The sequence below is a fragment of the Gymnogyps californianus genome, chromosome Z, assembly GCF_018139145.2.
Source record: "Gymnogyps californianus isolate 813 chromosome Z, ASM1813914v2, whole genome shotgun sequence".
Taxonomy (NCBI): Eukaryota; Metazoa; Chordata; class Aves; order Accipitriformes; family Cathartidae; genus Gymnogyps; species Gymnogyps californianus.
This window is the reverse complement of record NC_059500.1, coordinates 42,747,156-42,766,394: the sequence shown is the minus strand read 5'-3', so window position 1 is coordinate 42,766,394 and position 19,239 is coordinate 42,747,156. Positions and strand designations below refer to the sequence as shown.

General features: G+C 41.1%; 1 protein-coding gene across 1 annotated transcript in view; it reads left to right on the top strand.

The window, feature by feature from the left end:
- Positions 1–19,239, top strand: part of LOC127027179 (transducin-like enhancer protein 4) — a 75,818-nt gene that overhangs the window by 24,022 nt on the left and 32,557 nt on the right. The window contains exons 5-6 of the mRNA XM_050912737.1: positions 7,154–7,216; positions 16,339–16,413. Of these exons, the coding sequence (XP_050768694.1) occupies positions 7,154–7,216; positions 16,339–16,413 (138 nt within the window). The remainder of the gene's footprint in view (positions 1–7,153; positions 7,217–16,338; positions 16,414–19,239) is intronic.

Here is a 19,239-nt window from a genome sequence, read left to right as displayed (position 1 = left end):
GGTGGAAACTTCTCATCCCTATATTATGAGGCCATATTTCACAAAAGAAGTATTGCTGTGAAATGCTGAGGACTGCTGGTAGGTGAAAGGATAGTACCTTACAGAGGACTTCAAAGCTCTACGGATGGAAAAAGCACCTCCCGTGGCAGTGTCCCCTTTTTACTCTTTTCTGTCTGCTTTTTCAGCAAGTGTTTCCTGCTGTCTTCGAGGAAGGGAAATTGAAGCCAGTCTCTGCCATTCCAAGTTCCACTTGCAGCCTTTTTTCTGGATGCTCTGCAGGTGCTTGTGGCAGGGCAGGGCAGGGCAGGATGCAGCTTACTACGTGGTGGCAGCCTGAACAACTGAAGGACTATGGGGATCTCCAGGCTGTGCATTTCTGTTCCCCTATTTGCTGGTAGAAGTCGATATTAACAAAAAACATCGACTTCCTCAAGTGACAGGCTTGAAGCATGTTTATATGTCACCTTACTTGACTTGCTTTTTATTGTCTTAATCATGAATGATTCAATATGTATCCTTTCTTGCTCAGTTGAACTCCACGTGGTTCTTGACACATTAAATAAAAGCCATGTCTTATCAGTTCATTTCAGCAGCCCACAGATCAGGATATATATTAGAAAATGGATTTTGAAAATTCTGCCACTCCGATTTATTGCTTATGTTGCTGTCTGCAGTGTTTTTTGCAAAATAAGCACCTAAATTAACTTAAAAAGGGTAAGTATCAAGTTTACAGTACTTCATGAGCTTAGCTGGGATGTTTGTAAGGAAGGCTGATAGGAAAGTGAGGTGGAGAATGTACTCGTGATTATTTGGCAGAGTCTGGTGGTCGCACTTGCGTTCAACTCGTACATGCGTTGCTCAAATTAAATGTCCTAAACTTGAGCAGTTGGGCTAATGAGGAAGTTGTTTTCTGTTTAGTATCCTTCTCACCAGAGAACTTTTCCCTCCACTCTCTTTGACTACAAGACTAGACTCTTTGTGGCTCAGTTTCCAAACACTGTTCCGTTAGGGCTGAAGAGAAGTTTTATATTCAGGGTTTGCAGTATTTCCTCCGGTTCTGTAGAACTGGAGTAAGCACTTCCAGACAACAGTCTGTGATTAAACAAAACACATTCTTCTTTATGAAAGAAGAGTTAATTTTCTGTGAAATACTAAGATTAGCTTTTTTGTTTGCTTTATTCAGAATCGTGATATGTCTCATACAGTGTAATAATGTTTTTTGTTCTCGCTAATTTGTGAAATGCTTGTTTAGATATTATGGGTGTGTGCATGTGTTCTTGGTAAGCACTTAATAAACTAGATTGATCTTTTTGGCAAAGGCTGCATTGTGTAGAACAAATTAAACCTGAAATAACAGTTGTTTCAGATTATTTTTCTGAAAGTGTAATTGCATATATTCTTTTTCCTACTGGCTGCTGAAATGGGTTTCCCAATAGTGTTTTATTATTCTGTTTTATTTCAACAATACATATATAGTAGTTTTGTTTCCATTCCACTGACAGACCTACAGCCTCCAGTGGTAATTCTTTACCAGCGATTTTTTATAATTGTAATAACTATGGAACTTTGTGAAATATAGTGGAAATATTTTCCTGAAGTTTATATACTATAAATAAAATACCAATTCTCTTTTTTCCCTCTGCCAAAAAAGAATGCAAATGGAGGTTTTTAAGCAACAAATTGATTCTGAACTCCCTATGCATTAGAACATTTCTGAGTATTTTAATATCTGGAGTTTATATGGCTCTTGCTTCTCTTTTAGTCCCCATCTGTGCTAAGAATTCGGACATATGCTAAAATACTTATCAAGGCACTTAAACACTTCTCCATATTTTACCGTGTGCTTATGTCCTATTTTAGCTGTGTGTGGCAAGGGTAAATTGAATTAAACCCCTGCGCTGTCATCCTCAAAGGGATTTAGGAGTTTAATGGTCTGTCACATGCTCCCCTCTGCGTACAGCTGGTAGCTGCGGGGCCGTGGTTGTACCCCAAGGACCAGCTTTGCTGAGCCCCCTTCAGGGGCTGGGTTACCTCGCAGGACCTGAGGTGTAGCCTTGCCCACAGGCTTATCTTTGAACGTTTTTCGGAATGCTTTATAGGCACTTACCAACTTAAGGGTCAGGTTTTTAGGCATATTTAGGCTATTAAGAACCATTTAACCATCGGCTTTGGTCAAAAAGATTTTGTTGGCTGAATAGGGGACCTGAGCTGTTGCTCTTGTGTTGTATCCCTGCAATAATGCTGAGGGACTGTTAACTTATATGGGTCTTCATTCCTTTACTTGGATCAAGTTCTGGCACAGTGATTTTATTATTGTCTCTTTATACGCATAACAAAATGAAAAAGTTATTAACATTGTAGTTAATAAATATTTAAGCTTTCTCTCTCTTTTTAAAAAAGATGCCACGTAAGTGGCTATGAAAGGAGCTCAAAACTGTTAAAATAGTGTCTTTTGTAGGTGTTGCCCAAAGGATGCAAACAATACAAACTTGCATTAGATAAGTAAAAAGACGATTTCAGCCGAGCCTTCCCTGCCTACCTCTCCCTCATCTTTTCTGGTTCCATGCTGGTGTGTTTTTATGCAAAACCAAACATCTTCTGTGTTTAGGGAAAGAAGTAATGTAAGTGTCGGTGTTTGTTAACATATTTGACAAACTATGGCAGCAAAAGCTATCCTTTTTATATTTTGGCATGAACAATTGCCCTTTTATTGGGCCATTAATGCTATTTCAGAGCATCACGCTGTATCCACAGGCAATAATTTAGCAGCTGTTTATCAGGAGCTTTCATAAAGCTTTGAATAGTATTATAACATTCAGTAACCCTAACAACAGCATTTCAGAATCTGTGCCAGTTTAAATGGGATATCCGTGAATGTAGTTGTTCAGGGATGCGTGACCCACATAACCTATAAATTTGATTGGAAGTTACAGTGCTGGCATAGGCTGATGGATAGCAGATTAGAGCCCTGATTAACCATGTGATTCACAGGCTGGGAATATATTTTCCTAAGAAAGATTCATCAGATGCAATCAGAATTTCAAGTGGTCAGATGAAATTCAAATGTGCTGTGTGCCCCCCCCGCCTTGTACTTTTCTTCTTAGGTTGTCCTCTGTAATTTATTTATTTATTTATTTTATTTCCAGAGCTGAAAAATACTTCTTTGATGAATCTGTTCCTCACCCTAAAGCTGTCTGTCTGTTATTCATCAGAAAGCAGGTCGCAGTTCAGTGAGCAGAAGAAAAGATTTTAATAGAAGCTGTGCCAAGGGCTGTAATGCATCATTTTAGGGCCCTAATTACATTACAATGACAAATATCAATGGTGACAACAGCAATAACCTACATCCTTTAATGGCTATGCTGGAAAAGGAGTTTGGGCGCTGCGCCATCAGATTAGACTTGGTTTCAAAACATAGGCCATTAGAAGTGCCTGTGTCCACAGTATTATTGGCCGATAACTGAAGCCCAGTGGAAAGGCCTGTAAATAAATGATGCCTCTCTAAAGCCTGGTCCCATGGGACAAAAGAGGCAAATTAGATGACCGCGGAAGCAGCCGTGTTTCTGAGGCAACTTTGGCTTTCCATGTGAGGAATTGGCTGCCTGATTTTATGAAATCATACCTTTTCTTTCTCCTGCTGGTTAGGTTGATCATGAAAAACCTATTGGCCTGACATCTGAGAGAAAAGAGAAGATCCTGAACTGTTTTTTAAACACAGGGTTTTAAAAATCTGTATGAGCGTAGAAATGTGAAGTGGACTCCTGAGTTATTTTGACTTTGTACCTTATGCAAGGAAGAACGAGTTTCCAGGCCCCCTCCAATGGCAGTAGGAATAGGTCTACCGAGATGCTAACCTATGTCATCAGTACCTTCAAGTTTCAGGGCGGTGTCGCAAGAAAGCCACTCTAGCTAGCTTCCGGCGGCTAACTCCTCCTCTTGTATGTTTTGTGGTAAACAGTCAAGCTTGTTGCTGTGGTATTATCCCATACAGTTAACTGCAGAAATAGTTGCAGTGTCAAGGTAGAGGGTACTTTGTATTTACTATGTGAAAATGTCTGGTATAAGATGTTTTTGGTACAGAACATGTAATGTCCTTCCTATCCTTTGTGCACACACACTGTTTTCCTTCATGCCTTCCTGCTGCCTGTGGTCTCCAAAGGAAGGCAGCCTGTGTCTCGGTTGTGCTGTGCCTTTACGGTCCACTGCTGCTCAGTTGGGCTGTTTCCTTGCTGCCCAAGTGTGATAAAACATAACTGTACGCACAACCATGCAACTGGGGACGCTCACTGTTAGGGGAAGTGAAGACCATTTTAATAAGGAAATAGTGTAAACACCTGCTTTGGCATAGCGAGGGCTTCTCAGCTTTGTTGTAACTGGCCTGGCAGGCCCCTGGCATAGCTGAGAAGTGCTGCTGGGGAACGTCTTGGCATCTCTTGAAGCTGTTAGCGAGCTCTTTTTCTTCTCCGTAGGTTGAGCTGAGTGCTGTATCCATCAGCTCACTTTCCTGCATACAGCATGAAAAGACTCGCTGTTCTGTACTCCAGTGGGATTGATAGCAAGAGGTTTATTACAGTTGCGTAACCGTTCATATTCAGTCACCTGTTTTCAGTTACTTACAGCTTTTTGGAAGATGCTTTTTAGCTTAATGTTTCCCAGGCTCAGAATCTGCTGGAGGTGAATTTTTGTATAAATACTGAGTAAATATGTTTCAACCACTTTTTGACCAGAAGAGCAGTAGAAGAGAGACATACTTCTTCTGTTGGGGAGGGGGAGGGAAGTGATCAAAAGGAAAACATCATAGCTGAAATAGCTTGAAATAGCTGGGCTTGAGTACCTTAATTGAGAAGAAATGCCTCAGAGTGAGTTGAATAAAATTATTTTTGTTGACTAAGCTGTATTCTAGCTGAACTAGAATTTACGGATTTGATGGAGAAGTCAGTGAAGTTTTACAGCCTGTGTTACTCAGGAGGTCAGATAGGACAATTGTAACAGTCCCTTCTGGCCTTGAAATCTGTGAATCTACAAGCCTTTTAAAATTACACGTTGAGCTCCTGCATGGTACTTCGAGCCAGTTTTATTCTCAGTTCCTAAGCAGTGCAGTAGAGGCATCCAGCTAACGTAGCTGTGGTGGTAGAGTGGTCTTCTGCTGAGCACAGCCAAGGCAAAGGCTGCCCCCAGCAGCTGCGCAGGAGGTGGGTAAGGTTGCGACAGACATTTTAAAGATGGGTAGGAGGAGTTATTTTGCAGCGGAGGAAAGCATCACGTGCTTTTATTTCCTAAGGCACGTATGTGTTTTAAATGGCAGGTCAGGGGGGCTTCAGCTCAAGTCAGGACAGCGGCACTTTGGAGTTTTCTCTTTGTATGGAAAAGCCTTGAAGAGCAGGATGTGTAGTTTTCTCTTTGGTTTTAAGGCACTCGGGAGATTCCTTTAAAAAAAAATAGCAGCGTGGCTGGGACACAAAATTTGGAAATGACTAAATTAATGGTGCTTGAACCACTACAGCACACGTACTTTGCAGCTGTGCATTATATTATGATCTACAATTCCTTAAACAAATATTGTTTCTCAAGTAATGCTGTATTGGATCATGCAACTTCTCTGGCTGAAGCTTAGATGCACAGATCTTGTCGCTCCCTGTACTGCTCTGTGTAACAAGCAGTTCGTAAATGTCTGTGTCAACTAGTATAGTGAGCACTGTCTATTTAAAGGGGTATTTAAGTTTTACGTTGTGGGATATCTGATATTATAGGCACATGTAGACCTTTGAAATTAGCAGGTAAGTTAGCTTTGTGGTGAACAGAACATATCCTCAAGTGTCCTTTAAGGTATCTGTGCTGCTGAATAAACAGAAAAAGGTGTAGTAGATGAATGTAAAAAATGTATTAAAATGCATAACTTTAACAAGATGAGGACTTGCATAAACAGTGAAGACCAGTGAGAAGATACTGGGACAGTGTAACACAGAAATGGCTGCATAAATAACCTACGTGAGTTTAGGTGGATTTTAGAGAAACGAAGAAATTCTATTGCAAAGTCGTGTGTGTTAACTTGAGTGTATCACAGTATGCACAAGGGGGCAGAGTTAGTTTCACATGTACCCTTACCTCTAGCGTACCATGTCTTCTGGTTATGTAGCTCTGTAACTGTAATATTCCTTGAACCCAGATTTATTTTATATGTGGTTCTGACTTTCTTACTGCTAGTTCTGAGCCTTTCTGTTCTATAGGTTCTTTTCTAAGCATTCGCAATTTAAAAGCATAGCAAAAAGGCTGTTAAAAGAAGGAAGCCTAAATTGCACAACTTTGTATGTCTTCGTCATACAGTTAGTGACTTTGCAAGAGGAAGAGCGTTCCGTCCTACCGTATAATGAACTGATCCTGGTTACAATTTATTATAAGAAAGTTATGATTTATTGTAAGAAAGTCTATATGGCTTTAAATATTCTGTTTCTGGAGCTGTAATTCTTGTGTTATCTCTCCAAATCTCCTCTGTCTCTATTGAGATTTGCAGTTTAAATACACAGAATAAGAATTGATCTCCAGTATGGAAATAAAACATTGTATATTATTCATTTCTGATCACAATTGCAACATGAAAGTAACTACTGTTACTTGGGTTTGATAACAGCATAAATGTGATACAAGCCTGCAGTATCCCATTCTAAAATATGTGGTAGAATGATTTATCAGTGAAGTTGTATATTGCATTGCTAATGTTCTCATGATATGCAGTGTTAGTATAGAAGTAACTGGTTTATTTGTTCCCTTCTCTTACAGTGGCATTGCTGTAATTTGAAATGACCCTTCTTTTTGCCTCTTAGGAGAGAGTTTAGTTTGATACACAGTATTTTGTTTATTTTTTTTATTACATCTCCTGAAGATTTTTTCTTTAAATGATTGCATAATCAGAATTAACTTTTCTTTGTGTCAGTTCTAAACTGTGTTTTTTAAGGAAAACTTTTTAGCCAGAAATAATTAGCTTCCTAGGTATTGTTGAATTGGTGTCCAAATACTTTTGTTATTTTGAGAATCTGTCTTGGCCAGAGGATAACTAGAGATGAAAAAACCAAACAAACATATCTTCTGTGTTCGTGGGTGACAGTCGCATCTGAGAATTTATCTAATTGAACTTCTTTCTTCTTGTCACTTGCAGGCAGAAATTGTCAAGAGGCTGAATGCTATATGTGCACAAGTCATTCCCTTCCTGTCCCAAGAGGTAGGTAATCGTTTGTACTGGTGCTGATCTAAACGATTGCCTCATCGTATCTATTACAAAAGTGGGACTTTGTGTTGAGACTGTTTCCTTATGAATCTCTTGGTGCTTGTAGATGACTTTCTACTGTGCTGTTATCACTGTAACTTCATTATCTTCTCCAAGTCCATTATAATATCATTTAAATATATTTATGAAATGGAACATGTTGTAATGTACTAAGGAAGATTTTAGTTGTTTAAATATTTTGCTCTCATGTACAATGCAGTTTTTCTCACAATTACAACTTTGTTGGTCTGAAATCAGAGGACAGCTTGCAAAAATGCTAGAAAGGCATGATTTGTGCTACATTCTTGGCAGTGGGCATTAAAGTTCGGCAGAAACTTCTGTTTTGGTATACCGAGTAGTGATGTTCAACACAGTAGGCATACAAATGCAGCTTTTTTTATGCCTTTTTTCTCTCTGCATCCCAGATTACTTATTACCTTAAATCCTTTTATGTTTTCTGTGTATTTGGGGAATATAGACAGAAGATTGAAACTCACTGTGAGCTAATTTCTCTAAGCACTAATTTTCTCCAAATTATGATTTGCTGGTATTATCTTGAGTGCATTGTAGATACTTTGAGGGGCACTGGGATTTGGGGGAGTTGGTGGGAGCTAGCGAGGGAGCCTTGGAGCCACAGGCATGTGTGAAGTAAAATGAAAGCGTGGTTCATGAAGGGAGACCTCGGGTGCTAACGGCTTCCCCTGCCCACCCCACTGGAGGAAAGGGGCTGGAGACTGGGGTCTGCTGGCGCAGGCTGGCATGCATCTATTTAACGCATGGTTTCATTTCAGTAGAATCGGTAGCTGAGAAGTCAAAGCTGGAAGGTGTATTTCTGTGCATTGCATCTTTAAAACATGGTGCCTGAGAACACACTGCGACTCTTTCTCCCACCTTTTCAGTTGTTCCATAAAATGCCATTGCTTTTCAAGAGAGCTGCTCATCCTGCTGCAAACGAGAGGCTGTGTGCTCGGTATTAGCATTCAGCTAATGGGCGGTGTGTGTGCACGCGCGTGTGCATCTGTATGTGTTTGAAATGAGAGTAACACTATCAAAACTAGAACCTGACAATGTTCATGAGTGCTGCTGTACTCTCTGCTTATAAAGATGGATTTGTGGAAACTAAATGATGTGTAATGATCTAGTTATATTGCTGGGGGACCAGAATTCAAGTCCTGCTGTTGATTTTTGTACTTTGAGTGCTACAGAATCTCTATACATCTAGTTGCAGGGTTTTATTTGCTGTGCAGGAATAGCACAGCATATAAAAATGAGGTGTAAAGCTGATTCATACTCATGCTAAAGTGAGCACTAAAATGACACGATTTTGAAACAAAGGCAGGGGTGAGTACTTGGCAGACAAAGCTGTGATCTTGGCAAAGACATGGGATCAGCATTTCCACGACAGAGACATCTTCTCTAGAGTATGTGATACTGTGTTTAGAAACTTTGTACCAGTATACTACTGCTGGTACTGGTACTGCTATTTTCAACTGAAATGCTAAACAAAACTTCATTACCGTACACAAGTAAGTCACACTGCTGTGCTTGCTCTGCTTCCACAAACCTAGCCCATGTGCTTTCTTGGAGTAGGTGTTTCTTGCCGATTAGACAAGCAAAGGGATTACATGAGCTTAGAATACATTTGAAGAAAGATGTGTTTGATTCACAGTGACTGATAGATTTTGGCCTTTGATTTTGGAAATCCTAGCCTCCACCCCCTCCACTGCTCACGTGGAATTGAGGGGGGGGGGGGGAAGAAAAAAAAAAGTCTGTAGGTTTTTGAGCTTTGATGTTACTGGCATCCCACTCAGGTGAGCATGAGCTCTCTCCTTTTTCTCTGCTCCCTATGCATCATGCTCTCCTGTCCCTGGAGCGAAATTGCCCTGGAGCCATTCTCCTGAAAGCTGGTATTGGTACATTCTAAGTCCCTGTCTTAGAGGGAGAAGGCACTGTGAAGGCTGTACATTGTACTTCGTTCTTTTCTTCCATTGAGAAGAATCTCCCATGTGGTGCTCACATGCAGTAACTCGTGAGCTATGAGGCAAGGGCCCTGATCACTGTTTAACAACCTCCTGGCCATCAAGCTAGGCACGGAGAGCAATTTTAAAGTAATTCTAGACTTAGCCATTGCAGTAGCTTGTCATTAATACGCTAGTTGTAAGAACTATCTAAGCAGACAACTGAGATGATCCAGACTGTAAATTTAGAAAATGATGTTGTCCCACTTCTGTCATGGGTACAGTACCACCCAGTGAGGGCTTAAGCACATCAGCGTCAGTGTGCTTAATGGCTGCTGTTTACTTTGTTAGGCTTTAGATCAGAGCTCTGAGTTAAGCAGTTTTAGATCTGAAAACAAGCTCTCGTACAGCTTCTGTGCTAGTAAGCCTCTGCTTTTTAAATCCGTGGCCCATAAAGTTTCATTCACCTGTTTGCACGTCTCATTTACCAAGTCTTACAGCTTCTCCTCTGTGCGTGTTGCATGGCGTCAAAGCTCTTTGGGCTACAGAGGAGATGGAGAGGTCAAAAAATTCACAACTTCAGTGTTTTTACATGCATTGACAAAGACAAAAGGGAGCACTTCCAAAAAGCTGGTGTACACATTTGTCTTGCGTGGAGGCAAGTGTGCTTTTTAGTTCGCCTAGCAAGAGGGGAGGGGGACTAGACAGCAGAGAGGGATTGAAAGAGGAAGCCCAAAAAAGCTTTTCACATGTCTTGACAGTGCCACTGATTGTGATAGTTTTCATATTGGGGTTAGGAAAGTCTTGGTAATTGTTTGACCTCTGTTAGTAGAAACACTTATTTAAATCAGTTTATATTGGCATATGCTGATGAGGCAAAAGAGAACTGATCTCCAGATTTGAGTATTCTGCTAGTCTTGGTTTCTATCTAATTTGTGTCTTTAAAAAGTGAGTGTCTTAATGGAAGTCTCTTTATTTCATCATCTAGATTAATAGAGAAATGAATTGCAGCGTGCTTTTGCTGTTTATGCATTTTGCATACAGTCTAATTGTGGAATAGTGGCTGAAAAATGTGATCAGGCTCCTTTGTATTGTGCCTGAGGGAAAAATGAACAAAATACAGTGGTTACATGCACTGATGGCAACATTATTGCCTCATAATAGCACCAGGTTAACTTGTCTTATTGCTTGTTAACTTTGTAAGGAATCAATGGCTTGCAATAACTCACTTAGAAGTAAGAAATCGTGGCCAAAATCGCTAGAGATCTTGTGAAAAGGATGCAATTATAATACATCACCCTACTGTGTACTAGTGTCTGCTTTGTTTCAGGGGGCAATCCAGTAAAGTATTCAGGAAATTCTCCAGGCTTCAGTCAGTTTTACTGTGCTATACATCATCTAAGCATATATTGAAAATAAAGTTCCTAACCTGCCTAAATACGCAGTCAAGTGATACCTTGTTTTTTACATTGACTCCAACTTAGGCAGACTGTAAAAAACAGCACCAAGAAATACGAGGTTCCCATTTTGATAGGAAAGAGTGACTTTGTGGTCGAGGCATGAGATGGACCTCAGGGGCAATGTGTGTTCAATTTCTGCTGTGGTTGCAGGCTTCCTGTGTTGCAACAGTCATTTTCCACCTCCCTGTGATGTTGTGCGATACCAGTGTGCTGAAAGTAGTTCCTATTGCATAAGGTGAAGGGGGTGCCTGCAGAGTTGTAGGTTAATACTTGGAGGTTGTTAGCACTCGGTTAACTTAGTTTTGATCTGCTGCAGCTGATATAGGTAGTTCGATGTTCACGTCATCAAATTGTCTAGCCAGTAAGATGCAATTCATTTTGGGTCTAAAACCGTAGATAAAGTCTCTGCTAATTTACGCTTCTTCTGAACTGAGTTTACCAGCTGCAGCACAGTGTGACACTTCCACAACCCTGCGGCTTTCAAGTTTGGGCTGGTTCCTGTCTGGTCAAGGTGGTGTGTGTGGCTGGCTGCAGCCTGTGGCTATCGTTGTGGGACCCTGTGGGCTATCGAGTGCTGAACGACCTCATGTGCTGGATAGTGGTATTTGTTCAGTGTGGCTGGAGATACTCATATATCACGGTTACCTTCTTTTGAGTAAATATTGACTGTGTTTATATTCATGAGACACACGCAAGCTGGCTGATTTACAGCTAACGATGTAGTTGTGGCAACCTGGAGCTCAGCACAACCTGCAAAAGCTGCTTGAGAAGCCAGACAAATGTTCATGGTATTGGCCCCTGTCAACTTCCATGCCACACTGCAAGCATTACATAGGCTGGAGAAGGCTGTAATAAACTTTTTCAGAAGGTGCACTTTCCCTTCCAACTGCCAGTGAACTAGCTAATAACAAGCTAGAAGGATTGCTCTTTAATAGGGATCTCCGGTTCCCCGGGCATGATAAGGTGGTCAAATACACTTCGAAGCACAATAAAGTGCCAAGCACTGGCATGCATACATGCAAACAAACATGCAAAAAGGAAATGCTGCATACAGTCTTTTCCTTTCAAACACTTTAATATTAGTTGATGATTTTCCTTTTACAAGATAGATGTGGGCCATAATGTACTTGCTGTTCTCTGTACATACGTTCCCTAGAGGTACTTGTAAAGTTCAGTAAATTTGGATGAAGAGTGGGAGATGCATTATATAGAAGCAGGGCAGGAATCCTTATATGCTGTTCAAAAGGAAGTAGTTGTTGGTCTGAGATGTGAGAGGCTGAGAAGACAAAATTATTTTCCTCCATCTTAGACTTGCCCCAGACTAGAGCTGAAACAGTAAGTACAAGGAAGCTGTCAGATATCTGTAATCCTTCTACCAAGGAAGGCATCTTATTAGTAATTTATGCATATATTGCTAATAATGTTTTACGTTTTTATGAAGTGGTTATTATGTCTTGTCTGAGTTACGGTGCCTGGATGCAGTGACCCTGCTGGTCCCTTTTGGTTTTCTAAGTGTGTGCTGTACCCCACGGTAAATGTGTGTTTGCTTTCCGGTTCTCACTAGTGTTTTTGGTGTGGCCTCGTCTCATTATGCTGTCTTTAGATTGGGCTTTTCAGAATGGCACTGCTGCAGTTCTTAAGCAAGACCTGGTCTGTACTCCCTCTAAACAGATAATACAACAACAAAATAGTATGAATAAAACATAGCAGAGCCTGCTTGCTTCTGCAAAGTGAATTGCTTAGTGAGTTTTCCTTTGGATGTTGTTGGCGGTGCTGGAAACAGGCTGGAATTAGGCGTTTTTAACACCAGCATCCGTGTGTGCGCACCAGAGGGAATTCTGGCTGCTTGGTTGCTGTCAGCACGGCTCCCCTGCCATTGGGACCTTCGGGGAGCTCTGACATGGTATAAAAAGCCCAGGTATTTTCCACCATGCTGCAATGCCTGTGCAGGAGCCAGGGCTAGGTGACAAGGCGGTGTGGTGAGACAATGTGATGGTGAAAAAGCCTACATCCTTCTTGTGGTCTCTGTTGTTGCTACCCACCGTGAGACTGAAAGGAGATGATTTTCCAACACAAGGCAAGTGCAGACACACCGCTCATTACAGAAAGCAAAAAAGGGTGAAGAGAATAGACAGGGAAGAAGTTAAAAAGGAGAAATGATACTAGTCTGCGTGACAGGCAGGGGAGGGTATTGAGTTCACTGCTCTGGCCTGTTAAATGCAATGCAAAATACTGTTTTCCCATAACTGAAGAAAATGGGTCTGTCATTTGCTTGTGTGCACAGAGGAAGGCTAGCATTAAATGCGTGTGAAAGCTGCAACCCCGTGTCTATATTTGGTTGGGAAAAAAGTAACCCTTTTTTTGTTGTTGCTGTTTTTACTTGGCTGTAAATCGCTACGTGATTGCTTGATGGGCAGGCTAATGCGTACTGCTTGGTTTTAACATAATGCTGCTTGTTACCGGCACGCTGGCTGGGGAAGGCATTCAAGCACGTGGTACGCGCTGGAGCCATCCATCCTCGGGTACCCGTGCGGGCTGGGCCAGCCAGCCGCCGTCCCACTCGGCGGGCCCCTGGGCGCCATGCCCTTCACCTTGGTTTCGGGTTGCAGTGGGTCCCCGAAGCCCGGTCAGGCTCCTTCTCTGCATGTAGAGATCTGCACCCGTTACTGGCGCCGCGGTCGGTAACAAGGAAGCCCCCCGCCCGCCCCAGCTTCAGAAACGCCAGGGGCAGCCGGTGGGCTCTTCAAACCCTGCGCAGCGCTCTGCCGCAGCACGGGGCGACTCTGCTTTCCTGTGTCTGTATCCACTGGAGTGTGTGGTTTGCGCCTGTGACTCGAAGTCGCCCCAGGGTCACTCGGGGCAGGCCCCCCGTGGGGTTTTGGGGAGCTGAGTGGGAGTCTGCTTGGTTGCTGCAACGAGGTGGAAGTGATGGAGAGGCTAATTACAGACCATGTATTTTGGGTCTTTTGCATACTATGCCACTGAAGATTAGATCAATGTTAAAGCAGCTAGCAATAGGAGAGTTTTAATTGTCTCTACCATACCTAATTTAGGTTCAGTGTTAGAAGGCCCATGGGTTTTCTCCTCTCTATGAAGGCTTGATCCCAAACCTATTAGAATCAATGAAAGATGCCTTGTGTGGCTGCTTAGGGAACTTCTGTCGTACAGTGCTTTCCAGCAGAAATCTTAACATGAGATTTTGGTACTCTACCCCTCCACCTTCTTTTCCCCTCACCTGGGAATGAGACAGTGTTTTTCCCAAATACTGTATGTTTGCTGTAAAGGAAAAGAAAACTTTCAAACTCTTGTGGAGTTGACTTATTTTTCCAAAACCTGGATGGAAATTGGAGTAATTTCTACAATAACTTTGATGTTTTCAGGCCAGCTTTTTGTAGGTCCCTCAGAAGGCTTTTCTTCTCCCATCTGTGGCCCTGGGAACAGGATTTAAGTAAATGGGTGTTGGAATTGAATGCTCATATATACAAAACAAGAGCTAGGTCCCTTTCTTTACCTCAGTGCAAAAAGCATTGCCTAGGAAATGGTAGGAAGGCAAAGATGACTGTAAACTTCTCAGTAAATGATTTTATTTAAAAAAAAAAAAAAAAAAGATTCTTAAAACCCATTTTTGGGGTTTTTTTTGGATGACTTGATCAAAAATGCTATGACCCATTTTTGGTGTGGCTGATCTCCACTGGAAAATGGTGGTGCAGTTTTTATGATCACCCCGTTGCCATATAGAGCCACGTGTCACTGGGCTTTCAGCTACATAATCAATGAAAGCTGTACCTGTCCTTAACATGTGATGACCTGGAGGTGATAACATCGTCAGGAACTTGAGGCTTGAGTATCATAATTTCCTTTTTACTGGTTATCTGTGACGGTGATACACCACTGCATTTTTTTTTTTTTTTTCTGAATGCCAAGAACACATTTGCTTGTGTTCGGCCTGCTGTCTGTTCTTTACATTGTCTGCGTATAAGTGACAGATTTGGTTTACGTTAGCACTGTAGCTTTGCAAAACTCTAAATGGGACTGCTGTGATTCTGTTTGCAGCAGTATGTTATTTGCTCTCCTGGCATTTCCTTCATTTAATTCTTCTTTGCTTAAAAACAAACCTTAAAACCATTTTCTTCCTTCCAGGAGTGTTTCTAAATTACCTCCTTCATTATTTGCATTTATCCATTTTTCGTAGTTGAGGTCAGCATTTCTTATATAACCATGAGTTACGGGTGGATTTTTAGGCTTGCTTTTCCTCACCCTGAGGGCTTTTATGGGAGAGAGTTTATGAGTGAAAATGCCGTTTTTGTTTGTGTGTGGCACTGAGGACTGGCAAATCTGAGACTGCCAAGCCCCTGAGGTAGCGGAGCCCTTCCTTATGGCCCCCTCTCCCAGCAGGCTCAGGGTGCTGCCCAGGGAGTCTTTCTGATGCTCTTCATCTACTCCTGTGTTGGAGGAAGTCTTGAGGATTTGGGTCCCTACCTTATTTCATGCAGCTTTCAGCCACTGGTAAGGACGCATGGGAGGTGTTGCTGTATGGTCTGTACCTTGGCTCCACTTTGCCCATGTACACAGCCCTGGGGGGCAAACTGGAGGCTTTAAAGAGACCCTCTCAGCCCTTCCCTTAAACTTTGTGCCAGAGAACATCTAGATGTTGGTTTCGATACAGAGCTGATGTTTCATCGTTACGGTTTCAGCACCTCTCGAGATAAGCAAGAGCTCAGTCCTCTCCGTGTTCAACCTGTGGCTGTAAATCAAAGATGACTCACTCCCCGTGCAGATCACACAACCCACTTGCAGTTCTGACCCCCCCTTGCACCAATTTGTCACGTGTAATCCTGATCCTGCGGGGCTGCATGCGCAGATGAATTCGCCACCGGTGGAGCTCTGAACAGTCACGGATCTGGTTGCAAGATGAGGACCTTATTTTATTTGTAGTTGATGTTTTCAAATAAATATCAATCAGTTCTCAGCATACAGCAATTTTGAATTTACTGCAGGAATACAGTATCACTCAAACTGAGATAATATAACCTCTGAAGCTTGTAAACTGTGTTGTTAATTAGACCATGTGTTTTTGATGGACTTTTTAAAGCTATTAAAATTTACATGTTGGGGATTGAAATAATTAGTTCTCTTTCACGTGTTTGACAGAATTGTGAATGGCATTTTAAATTTCTTTCTTACGGTTGAGCTGCTTTGAAATGTACCTAGAAGGAGAATCTGTATATCCTTCAGTGATGTGGGTGCCATGCGTTCGCTGAAAATACGTACCTTTCTTTTTCAGTATGCTTTTTTTTTTTTCTTTTAAATCAAAAAGTTTCCGTGGCTGTAAGGAAAGTGGCTTGCATGTTAAGTTGGCATGTAAATTCAAGAGCACACTGTGCTGATGAACAAAAGGCAGACAGTTCCCCGTTTAGCCAGGCAGTAAAATAGCTCTTTGGGGAGCAAAGGTGTAATTCCTGGCAAGTAATGGCATAAAAAAAATCCTCCCCTTACCTGATGCTCTTGCAGATCAACACAGAATGTGACTGTCTGTTAGAGAAGTTATTTCAAGCCCTGCATGTGTTTGAAAAGCAAAGAAAAAAGATAAAAGGAAGAATCTGTGCTTAATAATTTAGAAAACAAATAATTTTATTCTGTTTCTGATCTTCATTTATAGCACCAGCAACAAGTGGTGCAGGCTGTGGAGCGTGCCAAGCAAGTGACCATGGCAGAACTGAACGCAATCATTGGGGTATGTGGTCTTTCCGTTTTAGCTCTAATAGTGTTTGTAAATAGCTTTTCTTTTCTTTCTCTGTTGTATGAACTCATTTCCATCAGGTGGGCAAAAGTTGTGGGCAGTGGTGAAGTTTAGTAGCTTAATCTTCATAAAAGCTGGTTACTACCTGAAAACTTTTGCTTGCACTGTGTGGAGAAGACTAATGGGGTAATTAATGTCTGTGTTGTATCCATTCCCCGAAGCTGGGTCAATGTCTGTTTTTTTGTTGTCCTTTTTAAGTAACATTGCTTCCTTTGCATACCACGTGCCAGCCTGCTTCTGCAGCCACGGTAACAGGTAGCCTTCGTATGACACACTGTGCTTTAGGAGGGTTTTTCGCATCCCTGCTGCCCACATCTTTTTCTGGGTGGTGGCTCAAGACTGTGAATATTCACCACACTTTTCACATTAAAAAATAGCTGTTACTTTTAAAAAAAAATAATCCAAACAACCAGAATGGACGGCAAAACGACTCATCACCAGTGTGCTCACAGGCACCCTGCTCCCCGTCATCTAAAAATATGGGTGTGTGGAGCCCCTCTTGTAAAATCTTTACTGTCAGTGGTATTAGCCTGGTGTAGCAGTCGTGCGAGATTTTATGGGTGTGGGGAGCCACAGTGTTTACATTCTACAACTGGAGAGGAAAGGCATAACAACGAAAGCCGTGGCTGTTCACACTACATAAAATAAAGGTGAGAAGTCATAGCTTAATAGCACATTATTCACATGTATAATTATGCAGCTGGTGCAAGCAGTTGTTTAAGTTATTCTAATGAAGACACTACAACTGTACTTTCCATCTTCTGCGCCCTCCCCAATGCTTTTTCTTTTGTGTATAGATTATACATAAAAGTCTTTTCCTTTTTTTTATTCAGTGTATCAAACACACTTTGAAATGCTAATTATTCCATTTACTTTCATTAAAATTCAAATTGCTGAGTGAAGATGTGGATAAGGGTCGCCGAATAATCAATCTGAAGTGAAGATATTGCTTCAATTATGCCTCTGTCTTTTAACAAGGAAATCAGGACTCTCTGATCATTGCTGACGGTAGTGTAAAGCAGCGGTCTGATTGTAGCTTGTTTTTAATAGGCTGTTTCTAACTCTATTTTGTATCCCTCTGACCACAAGAAAACACTGGTAGTCAATTAGAAGATATAAATGGAAAAGAGTAACCTTTATTTCCTCTGAAGTGCCCGTTAGAAAGAAGGGGGTGAATCGGAGCGAGTCGTGTAGAATCATGAATAACATTTGTTGTACGTCTTTTACGCTCCAGTGGGGAGAGTGGGAGATGAATAATTTCCCAATTAGTTTTCATTACCTAACCAAAAATATTGCCTTCTATTAACATTCTTTGCATAAAGTAAGTAGCTAAAGGTTGGCTTCTTTGTTAAATAAGTTTTTGTATGTGTGTGCTGCATGTGCGTACGTAGCGCTTGTGTATATGTGCACATACCATTTTGTGTGTGTGTGTACATGCACACGCATGTGTATGAATACTTCACAGTCTACTTGTGTACATTTTTGCCATTCACCTTTGTATGTATTAGGGAGACTGGAAAAAGCAATTTGATTTCTAGTTAAGAAGAAATTGATTGATGTAAAACGTGATATTATAGATACTGGCTATTGCACTCGTTATTTAAGTTTATCCTGCTTTCATGAACCACTAAACCACACAGAATAAATATAAACAGACTAGACACTTGTCTGGGAGCCTGGCAGTAACTTCTGTTGGTCTTGCCCCACCAGACAGAAGTAAATTTTCCGTTTTGTTTGTTGCTGTCTGAATTTATCTCTTCAAGTCAATTGAAATTCTATTGCCTCAAATTTTCATAATATCTGAATTTTCGTTTTGTGCATTAAAATTGGACAGTTCTCATCTCCCTCACAAGACTGATTTTTACCTTCCTCTACTGCCTTTTTTCACTCTCCTGTTTTATGTTGACTTAGGAAATGCTGTGTGGCCCTCTCTTTAGTTTTAGAGAAACAGGAGCAATACAGACTGAAAATTTTGTGTTCATCAGGTTTAAAGAGAAGTAATCTAATCCAATCTTTAAGAGATTCATTAAAAAAAAGGAAATAAATAGGATAGCAGTTATCAAAAAAGCTGAAGTTCTAGTTGCATGAATACCCACAATAATGTTATGTCTGCACTCAGAGAGATTTAAAGTCTGAAAATGTAGCATGCGACTAAAAAAGGCTTGTCATACTTTGTAAAGTGAATACCAATAAAAATAAAACAAACTAATTATAAATCATGGCTTTTCTATATCTCTAATTATGTTGTCTTATATTATTTTGCTGTTTGATAAGTCTGTCAGAGTTTGTGTTCTTTTAACCCTGTGATATTTTAAAAGCTTCCAAAGTTCGTTTGCTCTTTACAGTTTTTAAAAATACATCTTTTAATTACCCATTGAGCTGTGTGTCAGACAAAGACAGAAGCAGTATTTGAGTTTTTTAAATACAACTGTAGCTTAAGTTTCTCTGTGCTTTGGGGGGCCCTATTCAGTTCACCTCACTCATGCTAAACCCCTTTGGTTCGAACGGAGGAACCCTGGGTTTGACTTTAAAACAGATTTTACCAGAATGGAGGATTGCACAAGAACAGAATCGAATGTGCACAAATCATGTCTCTCTTTGTGTTTCACATGTATATATTTTTGTATGAATGTGCTCTGATTTAATGGAATCTGATGAAGCACCTTTTAACTTTGCAATATTATTCTATCTTCATTGGTAAATGAACCAAATCACTGATCCGTGCAGTTTAAATGCAAATACTGAAGTGAGCCTGGAACC